Genomic DNA, 18,824 nt, shown 5'->3' with positions numbered 1-18,824 from the left:
CAGAGATCAAACCAGGGCAAACAGAGCAGTCAATAGGTGGGCTAGACTCTACGACCTTAGTCTTTCCAAAAGACTTGATCAAAGCGTTCTTCTCCTCTAGCTCCGACCTAAGCGTGGGACAAAGCTTACAAGAGCCAAGCAAAGCAGGCCTAGATCTAAGCTCCTCTAGTTCACAAACAACAGTAGCAAACTTGGACTACAAAGAAGCTAGATCAGACTTGAAGATAGGACACTCATCGCATTCAAGCACATCACTAACAATGGGAGCGTCCTTGACAAGTTCAAGCTCATGCTTGGCCTTGGCTAGCTCGTGAGACACGTCAGAAAGCGAAGTCTTAGCAATATCTAAGTTCGCGACGTTCTCATCATGCTTGGCACGGAGAGCAACAAGATCATTCGTGTGAGATATGCAGCCAGCACACTCATCCTCACTACATTTATCCCTAGCACAAGCCAGCTCAGCCCTAAGCTTTCTACGCTCTCTAGCTGCTTCCTTAAGCAGCCTCTTCTGGTTGTCGAGAGCGGCGTACAACTCCCTAACCTCTGTATCAAGCAGGTCGATCGTGGAGTTTACCTCTGAATCGCTCTCGGATCCAGGAGAAGAGCCGGAGTGCGTCGGTGTAGCATGTCCACCCGAAGACGCACGAGCACCATCGGCTTCGCCCACCATGCTGCAGAAGCTCTTGTGCCGACCGGCCGCCAAGCAAAGGCCGATGAAGCCGGTGGCTTCCTTATCCCGCTTCTTCTTCTTCTTGTCGTCGTCGTCGGAGGTCGGTGAAGAAGAGCCGTCGGTGTCGGAGCTCTTGTCGAGGTCGCTGAGCTGCGTCAGGAAGGCCTTCTCCCGCTTCTTGGCCTTGTACTGGAAGCGCTTCTTGAGTGACTCCTTGTCGAAGCGTCCTCCACGGTCACGACTGCGGTGCTTGTGGCGCCGACGCTCCTTGTTGGAGCCTCCCTCGTCGCGGTCGCGGTGTCAGTAGTAGTCGAAGGAGTTGTTCTGGCCACCGCCGGACTTCTTGGGGCAATCGGCGATGAAGTGGTTCAGATCACCGCAGTTATAGCACCCGGGGTTCTTCTTCCTCTGCCTGTTGTGGTAGACGCACTGGAACTTACTGATGAGGAGGCACAAGTCGTCGTCGCCCAGCGTCTCCAGCTGCTTATCTGAAACAGAAGGCAAAGAGGCAAGAGAAAAGCCAAGAGCAGAGTTAGCGTTAGAGCTCGATCCACCACCTGGGCCAGTCACAAGAGCGATGCTCTTGGAAGGAGGGGCACCATTGAGCTTGGCTCGTGTCTGGTTATCCACCTCCGTGGCCTTGAGCTTGCTGAAAAGCTCGTTCATGGTCAGAGTCTCATAGCCTGCAGACCCAATGATCGTGTTTACCTTGAGATCCCACACAGAGCAGTCAAGTGCGTAGAGCAACTTCAGAGCCTTCTCGTGCTCTGTGTACTCAAGGGCACCAGCAGATCTGTTCGCATTGACTTTGTTCACAATCGACTGAAAACGACTGAACATCAAGTCAATGCTCTCACCCGGCACCTGTGTGAAGTTCTCGTATTCACGCTGGTGAGTCTCGAACAGTCTGGCCTTCACCTTAGGTGTACCCTCGTGATAGTTCTCAAGGCACGTCCAAATCTTGTGGGCTTCCTGAAAACACTGGACGCGTGAGAACTCCGCACGAGAAACGCCAGCGAACAAGGCATTGACGGCCTTGGCGTTAGCCTCGTGCTGGGTCACCTGGAGAGGTGTGTTCCGAACAGCAAGCACCTCGTAAAGCTGGTTGGTGGTAATTTCCCAGACATCGGCTCCCATGCTCTGCAGGAAGGCTCTCATGCGAACCTTACAGTAGGCATAGTCCTCGCCGGAAAACACCGGGATCTTACCAAGACTCGCCATGGTCGCCGAGTGGTTTTCGAACCGGTTAAGGTACTGAAAACCTCTACCGAGCTCTGATACCAATTGAGGGACCGAAGCCGGCGACCAGAGGGGGGGTGAATGGGAGCCGATCAAAATTTCTTCCGAAATTCAAACCGTCGGCCTATATCCCGAAAATCACCCAAGCCCTCAAGCGTTCTGACCAAAGTTTGAAATAGCTATGGAAAAGCTAAACCAACATGAAAGGCCTCGAACGTGCGAGCGAAACCACGGAGGAAATCGAAAGCGAATCGGGAAAACAACATATCTCTCTGCCTGGACCGGTCTGACCGGTCGCGGCTGTGGAAAAGCTAGCAGACCGGTCTGACCGGTCTTGCCTACCGGTCTGACCGGTGGCACCTAGAAAACCCCCGAAAACTTAGATTCAAACTGTGAATCTCGATCAAACGACCACGACAATTGATGAAACTTGGGGGATAGCTTCGCCCCTGCCCAAGAGATCTCGACATAAAAATCAAAGAAACTCGAGAATTCGAGGGGAGATCAAGAAGGATTGGGGTTTTCTCAAAAGCTCAAGAACTTCAATTCTGAAGCACTGGTGATTCCAGAGGGTTTGGCATGAGGCTAGAAGCACGGGAAGCACTCCAAAGAGCTCTATGAACCGTCGCAATCTAGTGCACCAAAATCGAAACGAAGATCCATCACAAAAAGCACAAGAGGGACGGGATTGGAGTGATTCAAAAGCCTAGAGGGCACAAGGAGGATGGCGCCTCCTATCCCAATAAAATCCGATACAAAGTCTCACAAATCCATAACAAATCCTACTCTAAAGAGAAGAACAGGGGGAGGGAGACGCAGGGATGGCGGCCTGGAGATCAGAGGAGTCCACGAACAGATTACAAAAGCCGCATTTAACCTAACACAAGTGAAGTGGTATTTATACCCGCGGGACCGGTCAGACCGGTACGCTGGATCGGTCAGACCGGTTGATTAGACCGGTCAGACCGGTGCCAGGGACCGATCAGACCGGTTGGCCTGCAGCACCCCATGTACACAATCTCATCCGACGGCCCAGGTTCTTTCTTCGAAACGAAGTGTTCTCTGCGATGCCGCCATCTTGATGAAGATCAGGTCCGCGGTTTTGAAGGGTCCGTGAAACCCGGGTAGGTGGCCGGTTTTGAGAAAACCGCCAAAACCTCACGCGCGGGAAGATTCCCGCCTCGACGCCGTGGCCCTAGACGCCGTTCCCGCCTCGGCCTTCTGACGGCCCTAGACGCCGCCCGACGCCCGTCACCTCCTCGCCCGCAGCGAGGCCCTAGACGCCGTCGACGCCCGTCGCCTCCGTCAGTCCCGATACCGACGCCCGTGCCTCCACGACTTGGCGTCTTCAACCGACGTCTGCCTCCTTGGTTTTGTGGCGCAAACCAAGAAACCCGCCTTCCGTCGCCGCTTGCGCCCTCGATCCATGAGTGGACGCCACAGCTGCCGCCCGGTCCGAGCTCCGGTCGTCCCGGATGCCCTTCACCGCCGTCCACCGCACGGTCCATCGGCCACAGCACCTCCACGGCAGCTCCCCGTTGACACTCGACGCCCGTGTACCTGCAATCCAAAGACCAAGCGCACGATGACACCGCACGGTTGACAATTCACTCATCACAAGCAGGATAGAGTACTCAACATTCCTCATCTTGGGAATGGACTGGCTCGAGTCTTTCAGCCCTATGAAGATCCATTGGAAGCTTAAGTGGATGTCAATTCCGTATGAGAATTCCACAGTGTTGCTACAGGGCCTTCTTCCTGACGTTCAAACTGACACTCTGGTTCAGATTTGCAGCATTACAGTGTCTGATCAGCTTGCAGAGTTAGCATCTTCAATCCATCCCTCAGTTTCTGCAGTGTTATCGGAATTTGCACCAGTTTTTGCTCCAGTTGATGGGTCTACATCCGGTCGCGGGTGCCAAGCCGGTCTACATCCGTCCCTATCGGTACCCCCCAGCTCTCAAGGACGAAATCGAAAAGCAGGTGCAGGATATGCTGGACAAGGGTCTGATCCAACCTAGCAACAGCCCTTTCTCTTCCCCTCTGTTGTTGGTCAAGAAAAAGGACGGATCATGGCGTCCGTGTGTGGACTACCGCTACCTCAACGCTCTGACAGTTCGTGGCAAGTTCCCCATCCCCATATTTGATGAATTGGTGGACGAGTTAGCTGGTGCCTCCTGGTTTTCTACCCTGGACCTCAACTCGGGCTTCCACCAGATCCGAATGAAGGCCGACGAAGAGTTCAAAACGGCATTCCAAACACACTTCGGCCATTTTGAATTCAAGGTCATGTCGTTTGGCCTCTGCGGAGCTCCTGCATCCTTTCAAGGCGCCATGAACTGCACCCTCAAGCCCCTGTTACGCAAATGTGTGCTCGTCTTCTTCGACGATATACTAGTGTACAACCACTCATTTGAGGACCACCTGTCGCATCTCCGGGAAGTCTTCCAGTTTCTAGCTCATGACAAATGGCAAGTTAAACTGTCCAAATGCACATTTGCGCAGCGGTAGATCGCCTACCTCGGGCACATAATTAGCGCCGAGGGCATCTCTACAGACTCAAGGAAAGTGCAAGATATGGTGTCGTGGCCTGCTCCTTCCAATGCCAAAGAACTGCGCAGCTTTCTCGGCCTCGCCAACTATTATCGGAAGTTTGTCAAACACTTCACGGTGATTGCCCGCCCCTCACTGATCTCCTCAAAAAGCATGTCATTTTCGTTTGGACTCCGGACCATCAAGCAACTTTTGATGCACTCAAGGCCGCTCTCAGTTCTGCTCCTGTACTTGCCACTCCTGATTTCAGCAAACCATTCTCTCTAGAAACGGATGCTTGCGCCAATGGTGTCGGCGCCGTCCTCATGCAGTCCGGTCACCCACTGTCCTACATCAGCAAGCCCCTTGGCCCCAAGTCAGCTGGTCTCTCCACCTATGAAAAAGAGTACATGGCAATCCTCCTTGCAGTCAAGCAGTGGCGTTCATACCTCCAACACACAGAATTTACCATCTTCACTGATCAACGCAGTTTGATCCATCTATCTGATCAACGGCTCAACACCCCGTGGCAACAGCGGGTTTTCACCAAACTTTTAGGCCTTCAATATAAGATCATGTACAAGCCGGGCTCTGACAATCGTGTGGTCGATGCACTGTCAAGGCGCCCTCATGTTCCTGAGCAGGTCCTGTTTGCCGTCTCCTCTTGTGTCACTTCCTGGACATCGGCCATTATTCAGGGCTATGACCGTGATGATGCAACCCAAGTGCTGCTCTCCAAGCTGGCAGTTGATCTTTCAGCCGTCCCTCACTTCTCGCTTCAAGAAGGCATTATCAGATACAAAAAGAGGATATGGCTGGGATCCAACAAAGATTTACAGGCCCAAATCTTGTCAGCTTTGCACGACACCCCTTCAGGTGGCCACTCGGGTTTTCCGGTCACCTATAGACGGATCAAGCAGCTATTTGCGTGGAAAGCAATGAAGTCTGATGTTAAAGCCTTTGTGGCTGGCTGTTCTATCTGCCAACAAGCCAAACCCGACCGCTCCAAGTACCCTGGTCTCCTGCAGCCGTTGCCAGTTCCATCATCGAGGGTCTCCCTAAGTCTCAAGGCAAATCTTGTGTGATGGTTGTGGTCGACAAATTCACAAAGTACAGTCACTTCTTGGCGCTGTCACATCCTTTTACAGCTGTGGGTATTGCCAAGGTGTTCTTTCTACAAGCTCCATGGCCTTCCAGATTCTATTGTTTCAGATAGGGACCGTGTGTTCACCAGCTCATTTTGGCAAGAGCTCTTCAAGTTGGCCAAAGTCTCCTTGCGCATGAGTACAAGTTATCACCCTCAGACTGACGGGCAAACGGAGCGTGTCAACCAATGTCTCGAGATGTTCCTCCGCTGTTTCGTCAACTCGTGCCCCTCCAAATGGTTGGATTGGTTGAGCTCGGCTGAGTATTGGTATAATACTTCGGCTCATTCTGCCATCGGGTGCTCCCCCTTTGAAGCTTTGTATGGGTACGCCCCTCGCAGCCTCGGTCTTCCTTCTGTTCAGTGCTCTGGAGCTGACATCTCTCAGTGGATCCAAGAGAAGAAGTTGATGAACAGGCTTCTCCAACAGCACCTGCACTGCGCCCAACACCATATGAAAATGCAAGCTGACAAGGGCAGATCCGATCGTTCTTTTCAGGTGGGCGATTCTGTGTATCTCAAACTCCAACCTTACGTGCAATCATCGCTGGCACCACGAGCTAATCAGAAATTGGCTTTCAAATTCTTCGGGCTGTATAAAGTCATTGGCAAAGTGGGTCCGGTTGCTTACAAGTTGCAGCTTCCGTCGTCGACATCTATTCACAATGTCTTCCACGTCTCCCAGCTCAAGCAAGCAATCCCCAAGACAGGTCAGGTCTCCCATCTTATCCCTGATCTTGACGTTTCCTGTCAGTTTCCAGAGCAAGTCCTAGCCAAGAAGATGGTGTCCAAGGGAGTCCATTCGGTTCAGCAAGTCTTGGTGAAGTGGTCTGGCTGGCCAGCTTCTCTCGCCACATGGGAAGACATGGAAGCCCTCCTCCAACGCTTCCCAGCTGCTCCCGCTTGGGGACAAGCGGGTCCTTTACATGGGGGTTCCTATTCATCTTGTGGAAGATGATTAGATTGTGTATCTATGATCCAGCAAAAGCCCAACGTGTATATTAGTAGGTCCATAACGGCCCATAAACAACACAAGCACAGTAGCAACGAAGCGGAGCACAGTACTGCCGTGGGTAGTACTGCACCACCTTTTGTTATTTGTTTCTTTTCTTTTGCTCCGGTTGTACTTGAAGCTGGTAACTCCTAATTTTCCTTTTTGAACCAAAAGAAAACATGAGTAAATGTTGAGCTAGTATATATTATTTCAACATTTCAGAATACTTTATTCAACATTGCTTTAGATCTTGTTCAACATTTCAGATAAACTGCCACAACATTTTATATAGTAATGTTGAAATAGTATATCTAAAATGTTGAAATAGTATATATAAAATGTTGAAACTAAAAAACAGAAAAATATGTAATCATGTCAGATCTCAATTTGTTAGAAAAATTCTAAGAAAGATGATGGTTGAATCAGAATTGAAAATAAATGAGGCGTTAGAGAGATAAAGAAGTTTAAATTTGGAAAACAAATCTCGTGTGAGCTAATCAATTTCCTGTGACTTCCCATCTGTCCACCCGCTCCCTCCCAGGTCCGGCCCAACAGTTGCTGGTCCACCACACCTACGCCAGACCACGTCATCCTGGTTTGCCCACGCTCGCATCCTGGTTTGCCCACGCTCGCATCTAGTCCGTTAGTTTAGCTACGTGCACGCATCTTAAAGTGGAAAATATTTAAAAAACTTTTTTGCAGAAGATAGATAGGATTCCCGCCTTTATACGGGGGAGATGTTTACCACCACCAGCAAGAGCAAGACTGCTCTTCCATCAGCTGCGTCTGGACCTCGATGTTCCGCTCGGCCCAAAGTCTCCGGTGTGCGTGTGTCGGGCCCATATTGAGAACGGGGCATGTAAGTGGCGTGGGTGAGTTGCGTTTGTGCTCCTCTGGCTTGCGTCTACAAGAGGGCAAGCAGAGGAAGAACTCGGCAAGCATTTTGTAACCCAAAAACTATTTCCTAGTGGAAGCTGTCCTCCGAACTCCCCTCCTGTTCTAGCCTCGTTCTTCCCCTTCTCCCTCGAATCCTCTTCGATTCGATTGCTAACAGAGTGACGGTGGGCACGGTTGGTGCCAAGCGCGAGTGGCAACTGACAAGGACGGACGGACGGACATATACACACCAGGGGTACTGGGTGTGCAGCGGCGACCTGTACGAGGAGTCGACTGGCGCTGGCGGAGGAGGCGGAAAATACTCCCAGGTCGTCTTCTCCCTCGATCCCATCTCCTCACCCCCTTCTCCGATCAGATAGATCGCGGCGCGCTGCGTTTCCTGGCTGCACAGGTTTCTTGGGGGTTTTATTTGTAAGTTCAACTTTTTTTTCCTCTTCTGGTTGCGGGTGAAATTTGGGGGTTTGGTCTGGGGTTCGATAGGCGGCGAAAGCTGCGATCTTTGTGTGGTTAGGCCGTCGATCCCCCCTCCCGGAGCGGGCAATTTCTGCTATTTCCCTCTTTCACTTTATCCGCGTTCCTCTGGGATCCTTCTTTTCTTTCTTTTTTTTTTGCGGGTAGTTTGGTTGTTTTCTTGGGTTTCGGTTTTGAGCCATGGATGGAGATTTTGGTCTTGTAATTTTGGGAATTTCGTCAAAGAGGAGTGAATCATTTCCAGGGTCCGCCCTCGGATTGATCAAGAAATGGAAAAGCAAACCCTGATTTCCCTGTTCTTCAGGTCGTAGTTGGCATCTGTTTCTCAGAATATGCGATTTCTAGCAGTCCAAATTGCAGACTCCATGTGAGCTGGTGCTAATCTGACTACTTTCTGATACTCAATCCTTGATCCATTTCCCGATCCGTGTTACCTCTTGTCAGTTAGAAGTTTAGAACCAAGTGCTGCTGTGTGCAAATTTATGAATATTCGAACACTAAATTCGTGTTGATTCCTGCTATTGACCACTAGTTACTGTCTAGTGCTGATATAAAAAGAAATTGTCCCTGTTGCTTGTTTGTGACCAGATGGCATTTGGGAACTGTGCGAGTGATTGGGTTTTACTACGATTCTAGGGGACACCGTCATGGCATACTTCCCAGAGGAAGTGGTGGAGCAGATCCTTGGCTATGTAACCTCGCACCGGGATCGCAATGCCACGTCGCTAGTGTCCCGGGCATGGTACCACATTGAGTGCAGTTGCCGCCGCTCGGTGCTTGTAAGCAACTGCTATGCAGTGCGCCCAGAGCGTGTGCTTGTGCGGTTCCCCAGCATGCGCTCGCTGAGCGTGAAGGGCAAACCACACTTTGCTGACTTCGACCTTGTCCCGGCCGGGTGGGGCGCCACGGCTGATGCATGGGTGGATTCGTGTGCCCGTGCGTGCCCTGGCCTTGAGGAGCTCCGGCTGAAGCGGATGGTTGTGACTGATGAGTGCCTCAAGCTGATTGCTGGCTCTTTCCCCAACTTTAAATCACTTGTCCTTGTCAGCTGCGAGGGGTTCAGCACTGCTGGCCTTGCTACTATCACCACCAATTGCAGGTGAGAATTTTGAAAGCTTCAAAGATTTTTATGTGATATTTCCTCAATTTGAGAAAGAGTGTACTGAGTATTGTTTTAGTTCATCCAGCACGGCCATTTAATTAACAGCAATGTGAGTCAATTCAATTCAGTGTTATCTTTGCAATCTATTTTGTGTTTACCTGTCAAGATTTCCTAATATGAAATGTGAAGACAATGCAAAATCTACTGAAAAAAGTTCTCTACAATTACAGTTGTATTACCCTTCAGGATTTGAATTTGTTTTAAGTAGTTTTGGCAATTTCTACGTAGCTCTATCTGTATTAGTCTTCTCTGATTTTGGCAGCCATGAAGGGTTTAGGATTTCTTTGATTTATGTCCGAGTATCATCATTAAGATCGTGAATTCTTTGCAGGACACAGACCCTTGAAAGTCTGACAAAACATGGTATAGTATTTTCTTTTAAGTCTGATCAGGTCTACTACTGGAGTGGTTATATGGTTTCTTTTCCTTGTCTCTATTTCAATATTAAAGTACATAATGGTTTAGAAACAGCAAAATTGAATCTCGTGACTAGAACAATTACAGTTCAAATCTGGGAAAAAGATCTATGGACTGATTGCAGTTCGTTGTGTTATTGGTTTCCAGCTCTGGCATATTCTGTTGTGTGAAGAAAAGTTTAGGGGCATTTGTGTTTTTGCCCCTACTTTGCAGTGGAATTTTGATTTGCACTCTTCTAATCAACTTTGTGTTTTTTCCCTTACTTTTCAAAACTCAACACGATTTTATCCGTAGTCAACACGATTTTGCAACTAATCAAAAGTCAAAACAGGGGCAAAATCATGCTGACTAGGGGTAAAATTGCATTGTGAAGACTGAATAGTAAGGACAAAATCACAAAGTTAAAATGAGGTCAAAATCACAATTGCATTGCAAAGTAGGGCAAGAACAACAGTTTATTTTCATTGTCCTCTTCCTGTTTAGTTTTGCTAGAGATATTACTTATGGTTGTCCACTCCTTATATATTTTATAACCTTTTGCTTTCAGGTTTCTTAAGGAACTGGACTTACAAGAGAGTGTTGTGAAACCTCGAGGCCATCATTGGCTTAATTGTTTTCCAAAGCCTTCTACAGAACTAGAATCCTTGAACTTTGCTTGCTTGCCTGGGGAGGTGAATGCTTCTGCATTGGAGAGACTTGTTGCAAGGAGTCCGAATCTTAAAAGGCTAAGGTTGAATTGTGCTGTTCCATTTGATGTTTTGTACAGAATACTTGGTCGCACACCTAAGCTGGAGGATTTAGGTACAGGATCTTTTGTAAGAGGCAATAACCCTGCTGCATATGTCAGTATGTTCTCTGCTTTTGGAAAGTGCAGTTCACTAAAGAGTTTATCAGGTCTTTGGGATGCTACGGGCTTTTTTCTTCGAGGAATTTTTTCAGTCTGCAAGAACCTTACATGCTTGAACCTCAGCTATGCTCCATTGATTCAAAGTGCCGATCTTATCAATATTATTCGTCGGTGTATGAAACTCCATGTCCTATGGGTAAGATTTTTTACTAGTAGTGTTTTATACCATTAAACATGTAGGAGAGTTTACTAGCAGTGATGTTATGTAGTTTTAGGCTCTCTTTACATTAAACTAGCAGAACTGCCTTCACTAATAGCTGGCCAGATTTAAAAATATAGCTGAATTTTCTATATAATGCATGCCTATTATTTAAAAGACAATTGTTTACCACTTTACTCTAATGCCTATAATTTAAGTATAGTTGCATTTGTTCTGGAACTATAAAAGTTCTAATTAACCTTAGCCTTTAACATCTATGCCTAAGTAAATTTGCAGGATACATCTCTCTTTTTTCTTGATTAATAAGAATTTCCCTTATGTTCATTATTTTCTCAAACATCTCTGATTTTAGGATTATTTTTGTGGCTTGACCCCAGTTGTTGTTTTTACAAATCTTCACCTGATGCAGTTTTTTAGGTTTTGACTTGGTAGGTCGTTTTAGATTTGTCAGCTTAAAAAACTATTCCGTGTGTGTCTATTTCAAGGTTGATTACACAAGAGTGATGGGAATGGGATATTTTGTTCATGTATGTACCCATTTCTTTTGTTTTTTGGCAACAAATGTTCTACCGTTACATGCTTAAGTATGAGTTGCAGTCAGTATGCAAGAGGTCTGCACACTGTAAAAAATTGAAATGCATTTCGTGCAACTATCTGGTAATTCTTACTGTTAAGCAGACATACAAAGTCCAATATACCAACAATGGTTTTTAAATTCTACCTTGTAGCTATATAGACATGTCATGATCTTAATAACTGCCAATGCAGCAGTATATATTCATGTACTTTATTATGAGGAGACAGTTGGGTAAACGTAAGAGTCCTATGAGAGAACAACCTTTTCAAATTTCCTTGGTATGTTTGATAAGGTCACAACTGTTTGTTATATTTTATTTTACTGCCGTGCACAAGAAAAATTTGCCCTCTCAACAAAGTCACTTGATATGATACAGACTATGGATTTGATTCTTTTGTCACATCTAAGTGTGTTGGACTAGAGTGGCAATATGATTTAATAAGTAACATCTTCACTGGACAATCATTGGTTAGACTTCATCAAATTGTAATAGCACTTGAAGGATTACACTCAGAGAAGCCCCAAGTCTGGTTTGATTACAACAGTTCTTCAAATGTAACTTCAGGCTTACTGCACTTACTGCCATTGAATAGTCCTCATAAGTGGATTATTGCACTTACTTTTTGCTTTTACATAGTTGCTTATGCTTAATCCTTGTCTGCAGGTGTTAGATCACATTGGTGATGAAGGATTGAAGGTTGTGGGCTTTTCTTGTCCTGATCTCCAAGAGTTGAGGGTATTTCCTGGTAATGCAAACACAACTACTGTGACAGAGGAAGGGTTGGTTGCCATATCTTCAGGCTGTCGAAAGTTACAATCTGTTCTCTACTTTTGCAGTCGAATGACCAATGCTGCACTGATTACTATTGCAAAGAACTGCCCGCAGTTGACATCCTTCAGACTATGTATTCTTGAGCTCAGTTCACCAGATGCTATGACAGGACAGCCACTGGATGAAGGCTTTGGTGCAATCGTCCAGTCATGCAAAGGCCTTAGGCGTCTCTCCATGTCTGGCCTCCTCACAGACTGCGTGTTCCTGTATATCGGCATGTATGCCGAGAAGCTGGAGATGCTCTCCGTGGCATTTGCGGGGGGTAGTGACGATGGTATGGTCTACGTGCTTAATGGCTGCAAGAACCTCAAGAAGCTGGAGATCAGGGACAGCCCCTTCGGCGACACCGCCCTCCTCGCAGGAGTGGACAGGTATGAGGCTATGCGCTTGCTCTGGATGTCCTCCTGCAACATCACCTTAGGGGGCTGCAAGACCCTCGCGGCGAGCATGCCTGGTGTCAACGTGGAGGTCATTAACGAGGCGGGAGCGAGTATCGACGAAGCGGATGAGGAATCCAGCAACGCAAAGAAGGTGGAAAAGCTGTATCTCTACCGGACGATAGCCGGACCCCGGGGTGATGCCCCCGGATTCGTCTCAATATTGTAAGCGCTACCTACCGAAGAGGCTAAAGATGGTTCTTCCCTGAACCTGGGGTTCCGGATGAACTCAGTGTTCTGAACCATGCCTACCGTAGTTTTGCTACCCTGTGTTTTGGTACCTTTGGAAACATGTGCTGTCTGTAGCATTAACTTAAACTTGGTGCTTTGTGGACCTTTTGCGCTGGACAATTGAAAATGTATGACCGTAATTAATGTTGTTTATATGCTGGTTGACACTCTGTTTCAGTATCTGGGTAGTCCGTGATGTTGAGCTGATAATTGGTTGCCTCGAGTTTAGAGTTTTCTATTCTTTTTTCCCTTTTCGGGAAAAGAGTTGAAAGGTCTTTGCTGTTGAATAATCTTCTTGTGCGAAGGTAAAGATACGCTAGACGGGCCTTCAATACTGACCCGATTGATATCTGTTTTAGCTTTTGATCTTCTTGTGCGAAGGTAAAGATACGCCAGACGGGCCTTCAAAACTGACCCGGTTGATATCTGTTTTAGCTTTTGATGTCTTACTCGTATCATATATTCAAGAGTTGCATCGATACTTCAATAGGTTCGCGCTCAAGAGTGATTTGTAAGGTGATGTAGATTTTATAGCAATTGACAATACATCTGAGATGAAGTAATATGGTGTCACTTTCAAATCTTACTAGGTGATTTCTCTGCGGGATTTGAGGGAGCTTTTTAATAAATTGTGACTAAATGATACAAAGCATTTTTAAGTAAAATAATATGGTCGAGTATGCAACATTACAAGATAAGTACTTAGATCAAGTTTGTTGAAAATATGACTAATAAAGAAAAGTTGTCATTGAGCTAATGAGCACAGATAAAATTAATAGAACTGATATTCACATACAAAATAGATAAATGTTACTTAACACATAGTGGTAATTTTAGTTTAGAGATGTAATCTTAATTGAAGCCGGCTTACACGCATGAACGTTTAACCTCTTCTTTGGTTAATTAATAAACAGGAGAAGAAAAAATATCAAGAATACATACATCTAATGGATAGAAGATGTGCACAAAGTCAGTGGCGAATCTAGCCCATACATATAGAAGGGGCTCGTCTCCCCTTTCATCTTCTTCCTCCCCCCTTCTTCTTGATTCTTTCATCCAAAAAATGGAGGGGTGCTTATGGGGTATCCATTGATATTAGGGAGGTAGGAGGGCTTGATCCCCTAGCCCCCCCCCCCTTTAGATCCGCCTCTGCACGAAGTTGATTGTGCAAATATGTTAATTCCGATGATGTGGCGAAGAGAGAAATAGCACTCATGACATTTCTGGTGATCAATTTTGTGGTAATGATACGATTTTGACTTGCATGTTATTTTTTATCAGATTTGCTAAAAATAGGTAAGCTAATAGAAAAAACTAATAGAATAGAATATTTGATCACATTATAGAAGAGTAGGTGATGAAAAAAATAGCGTATGTATAATAGATTGAAGATTAAAAGTATTACACATAGTAGAGATGGCATGGACTTTTTTTTTTGTAATTAATAAGGGAACAAGATACATGAAAGGATTGCAAGTTAGTAATAGGTGATGCAAAAAAATAGCGTATGTACATTACTTTACATTAATAGATTAAAGATATAAAAGTATTGCACATAATAGATATAACATGGATATCTTTTGTAATTAATAAGGGAACATGGATAAATTACATGAAAGGATTGCAAGTTAGTGGCACATTTAGTGAGGAATATTGTGGACACCTTGCACAAAGAGAGGATCCACTTAGTGGGGGCCAATTATATAGGATATATAGATTAGGACAATCCCTATCCCAACCCGTTCACTAGGACAGTTTTCATAGCATTGAATAAATAGCCTGTCCTGTAACCAGTTTGCTGAGGTGGCCACATCATTAAGGAGGGGAATGAAATTAGATCCAAATCCATGAAATTAGATGCATCAGTCAGCATTTGAGAAGAAGGGGAATGCAAATTTCAGATCGCATAAGAAATCCCCAAAATTTCTCATGAACCCTAACCCTAACCCTAAGAGTCTTACCTCGGAGGCCGCCGTGAGTTGGTTCGCAGAGCAAGCACCACCGAAGGACCCCCCGACGGAGCCGCGCGTGACTCAATCGCACGCGGCGCCGGCGGGAGGACCCGCAGTGGCGCACCAGGAGAGCTCGGGCCATGAGGAGGCACCGGCCGGCGCTTGCTACGCGTGTGACCGCGCATCAGGCGTTGGCCTGCGAGCCGCACCAGGCGGCGACCAGGCCCGCGCTGAGCATGTGGCCATCAGCAGGCGGCCCCACACGGAGCGCCGCATCTGGGGCGCTCCCGCACGTGGCCCAAGGCGGCGGCTTGCAGAGCGCCCCAGGCGCAGCTCCCTGCTGCGTGCGAGCGGCGGCGGCCAGCACCGCCCGCGCGTCTGGCGGGCCCTCCTGCGTGCACGCACTGCGGCGGCCGGGGCCAGAGCGCTGCTGCCGGCCAAGGCACCGAGTGCATGATGCTGGCGCGCGGCGCTGGGCCTTGAAGCGTGCGGCGGCTACTATCTGAGGAGAAAGTGGAGTGAGGAAACTAGGGTTCAGACCAGCTTCCACTATTTTATACTACACCACATCAGATCGTGGCCTTTGGATCAAGATGAACGGCTGAGATCAAACCGGCGTTAGGGTTTGCTGGTTAGTGGGCCGATCTGGGCCAAATGGGCTGACTGTGCGTTTTGGGCCGCGCGAGTAAGGGGATTTTTTTTGGGCCGTTCTTGTTTTTGTCCAGATTTATGTCTTTTAGCCCAATTTGATGTTAAAGCCTTTTGTATTACTGTTTCTTATGATTTAAGCTTAATTTTAATTGCTGCTGTTATGTTAAAGGCTTTAATTATTTATGTTGCACTTATTATTACCAGCATTATGTTATTTATTTTTTCCATGAGTTATGTAAATGCTTTTAATTATGTTTTAATTGTATTTATTCACTGAAAATTATGCTCATCCACCATAAGCAATTAAGATGCACTCTATTTAAATGGAACCATCGAGAAGTTTATTTAGAGTACTTGTAATTAATTCTGAACACCGTTGATTTAATTACGAGTTTTAATAATAAATTTCGTTTGTTTTCCCCATCGGTGATGCAAATTGAAATTTATGTATGATTTTAATCAGACCATCGTAGGGTTAATTTCATACTTCTTAGGCGCATCTTAATTGTGAGTTTAATTAAGTTATTATTCTCATGATTTTCAGTGAACACTGTGACGGGCTACCTGAAGTTCATTGAGCCCCTGAATGTCACCAACTATCCAAGCTGGTATAAAGATGTTAATGTTGCCATTGCTGTGTGTGAGTATGATCTCGCCTTAAGTCAAGACAAGCCAGCAGAGCCCGCTGATCCCAATGGTGATCGTACTGTCATTGAGAAGTGGGAGAGATCAGACAGGATGGCCAACATGATCATTAAGAACACGATCACTCTGGCCATCTATGGTGCTATTCCTGATAAGAACCAGGATGATAATGATCTGAGCGGCAAGGCATACCTTGCCAAGATGGAGGAGAACTTTAAGAGTTCTTCCAAGACTTATGCTAGCACTCTGATCATGAAGATGCTGACTTCACAGTATGATGGGCAAAGTGGAATCAGGGAGCACATTATGAGCATGTGTGACATGGCAAATAAGCTGAAGACACTGGATATGGCTATCTCTGATGGTTTTCTGGTGCACTTCATCATGACTTCTCTGCCAGTAAAGTACAGTCCCTTCAAAATAAGCTACAGCACTCAAAAGGCGACTTGGAGCATGGCTGAGCTCATTAGCTACTGTGTTGAGGAAGAAGAAATGCAAAAAGCTGAAAGGATGAAGGATGCTGTCAACATGGTCAGCGAGCGCTTTGGACGTGTTAGCATGAGCAACACTCCTAAGCATCAAGCTGAGTCTGGCAGGAGCAGGCAGCATAAGAGAAAGTTTAAGGGCCATAAGAGTAAGGCCGTGTCACATAAGAAGACTTCTAATGAGAGGCTGTGCAAGTTCTGCAAATCACCTAAACATGAGCAGAAGGATTGGCTTGGATTTAAGGAGTGGCTTAAGAACAAAGGTACAATTACTGATTATGTATCTTTTATTGATGAATCATTCTTAGTAAATTTTTCTCCTAATACTTGGTGGATTGACTCAGGTGCCATTGTGCACATTTCCAATTCACTGCAGGTATTCAGTTCGATCCGAACTATAAGAGAGGGGGAGCGAAGCCTAAGAGTGGCTGATGGCAATGAAGTGAAGGTTGAAGGCATTGGGAGCTTCGATTTGGAGTTACCAGGCGGCTTCAACCTTAGTTTGCATGATGTTCTTTATGTTCTCAGTTTGAAGAGAAACCTTATTTCTGTTTCGCGTTTAGATAAGTCGGGACATATTTGTGAGTTTGGCAACTCTGTGTGCAACATTAAATTTCATAATTTAAGTGTGAGCCTTGGTCATTTGCAGGGCGATCTTTATTTGCTCTCTCTTGATAATGTTTATTCTGCAATGAATATGGATGATGTATCGCATAAGCGTAAGCGTGATGATGAGACTTCTTCGAAATTGTGGCATTGTCGTTTGGGCCACATTTCGAGGGGGAAAATTGAGCGTCTCATAAGAGAAGAGATACTCCATTCATTAGATCTCTCAGACTTAGATCAACAATGCGTTGATTGTATTAAGGGGAAATTCGCTAAGACAATTAAGAAAGGAGCTACTCGGAGTTCGGGCCTATTAGAAATAATTCATACTGATATTTGTGGCCCGTTTCCAGTAAAGTTTGTTGACGGTTTTGACTCGTTCATTACTTTCACAGATGACTTCTCTCGTTATGGTTATATTTACCCCATTCGTGATCGATCCGAGTCATTAGATAAATTCAAAATATTCAAGGCTGAAGTGGAAAATTAGCATAATGTCACTATTAAATTAGTGAGATCAGATCGAGGTGGTGAATATTATGGGAGACATGCTCCATTCGGCCAAGTACCCGGACCATTCGCTAAGTATCTTGAAGAGAATGGTATAAAGGCCCAGTACAGTATGCCAGGCGAACCACAGCAAAACGGAGTTGCTGAGCGTCGTAATCGTACACTAATGGACATGGTACGTAGCTTGCTTAGTTATTCTACTTTGTCTGTGGAGCTGTGGATGGAAGTATTAAAAACAGCTGCGCACAAACTTAATCGTGTTCCTTCCAAATCCGTGCCAAAAACACCTTATGAGTTGTGGTTTGGGAAGAAACCATCGCTTAATTATTTGCGTGTGTGGGGCTGTCCAGCCGAAGCTAAGTTATTTAATCCACAACAAAAGAAATTAGATGATAAGACGGTGAGCTGCTATTTCATCAGATACCCTGATAAGTCTAAGGGATACCGATTCTACTGTCCTGATCGTTTCACTAAGTTCATTGAGACCAGGCAAGCTGTATTCCTAGAGGATGCATGAATCAGTGGGAGCTTTCCGAGGAGGGAAATTAATCTTGAAGAAATACGGGCTGAGCTTCCCATCCCGGTGATTCAGGAAATAGTAACACCTCAGTTAGTGCCGCTGTTCGTTCCTTCCGTTCAGAGTACACCATCTGTTCAGATTACGCCTCCTGTTCAGAGTACTAGCGCTGCTCCGCAAGTTGAAGTAGCTCATGAGCCTGCGGGCGAACCACAAGCCGAGCAAGTGGCGCCTAATGCTGAAGTTCAGAACCCTATCGAGGTGCCTCAGGCTGCACCTCAACCATCACCTCAGCCTGTTGAACCATTAAGAGGATCACAGCGGGCTAGGAAACAGACAGTTTTCCCTGATTATGAGACATACTTAAGTGAAGACATGTATGATATTGGGAAAGCTGATGATCCTAACTCGTTTAGAGAGGCAGTATCATGTGAGAACTCTGCCAAATGGGTTGAGGCCAGGGAAGAAGAGCTTAAGTCCATGAGTTCCAATGATGTTTGAGATCTGGTAGATATTCCTAATGGAGTCAAACCAGTAGGCTGTAAATGGGTCTACAAGACTAAACGTGATTCTAAAGGTAATGTCGAACGATTCAAAGCAAGGCTTGTAGCCAAAGGTTTTACACAAAAGGAAGGGGTTGATTATAATGAAACTTTCTCCCCTGTGTCTAAGAAAGATTCATTCAGAATCGTTATGGCGCTAGTGGCTCATTATGACTTAGAGCTGCATCAGATGGATGTCAAAACTGCGTTCCTTAATGGTGACTTGGATGAGACCATCTTCATGGC

The 18,824-nt window shown here is 46.1% G+C and overlaps 2 protein-coding genes across 4 annotated transcripts; both read left to right on the top strand.

Annotated features, from left to right (window-relative positions):
- The first annotated feature begins 7,505 nt into the window (after positions 1–7,505).
- On the top strand, positions 7,506–12,850 carry LOC120644454 (transport inhibitor response 1-like protein Os11g0515500). Of its 3 annotated transcripts, XM_039921084.1 has the most exons (5): positions 7,506–7,784; positions 8,536–9,046; positions 10,074–10,327; positions 10,421–10,569; positions 11,835–12,850. In XM_039921084.1, exons 2-5 carry the CDS (start codon positions 8,595–8,597, stop codon positions 12,606–12,608), a joined length of 1,629 nt encoding a protein of 542 aa, XP_039777018.1. In that variant the 5' UTR covers positions 7,506–7,784; positions 8,536–8,594; the 3' UTR covers positions 12,609–12,850. The 3 variants fall into 3 exon arrangements, with proteins under 3 accessions (XP_039777018.1, XP_039777016.1, XP_039777017.1); XM_039921082.1 differs by having other exon boundaries at positions 7,508–7,784; positions 10,074–10,569; XM_039921083.1 differs by lacking the exon at positions 7,506–7,784 and adding an exon at positions 7,870–7,887 and having other exon boundaries at positions 10,074–10,569.
- A 1,912-nt stretch (positions 12,851–14,762) lies between these two features.
- Positions 14,763–16,529, top strand: LOC120645645. Its single transcript, XM_039922415.1, has 3 exons — positions 14,763–14,949; positions 15,818–16,449; positions 16,515–16,529. The coding sequence occupies exons 1-3, from the start codon at positions 14,763–14,765 to the stop codon at positions 16,527–16,529; spliced, it is 834 nt and encodes a 277-aa protein (XP_039778349.1).
- The last annotated feature ends 2,295 nt before the right edge of the window (positions 16,530–18,824 follow it).

Source organism: Panicum virgatum, chromosome 8K (genome assembly GCF_016808335.1).
Source record: "Panicum virgatum strain AP13 chromosome 8K, P.virgatum_v5, whole genome shotgun sequence".
Lineage (NCBI taxonomy): Eukaryota > Viridiplantae > Streptophyta > Magnoliopsida > Poales > Poaceae > Panicum > Panicum virgatum.
The sequence above is the reverse complement of the archived record's forward strand: the minus strand, read 5'-3'. Positions and strand labels throughout refer to the sequence as shown.

What these genes read in the sequence shown, in the direction of transcription:
- LOC120644454 (XM_039921082.1), top strand. Translation starts at nt 8,595, where the DNA reads ATGGCATACTTCCCAGAGGAAGTGGTGGAGCAGATCCTTGGCTATGTA. An exon ending in ACTATCACCACCAATTGCAG is followed by an intron (nt 9,047 to 10,073) that starts GTGAGAATTTTG and finishes TTTTGCTTTCAG; the next exon opens with GTTTCTTAAGGAACTGGACT. An exon ending in TGAAACTCCATGTCCTATGG is followed by an intron (nt 10,570 to 11,834) that starts GTAAGATTTTTT and finishes CCTTGTCTGCAG; the next exon opens with GTGTTAGATCACATTGGTGA.
- LOC120645645 (XM_039922415.1), top strand. Translation starts at nt 14,763, where the DNA reads ATGAGGAGGCACCGGCCGGCGCTTGCTACGCGTGTGACCGCGCATCAG. An exon ending in CGGCTTGCAGAGCGCCCCAG is followed by an intron (nt 14,950 to 15,817) that starts GCGCAGCTCCCT and finishes CATGATTTTCAG; the next exon opens with TGAACACTGTGACGGGCTAC.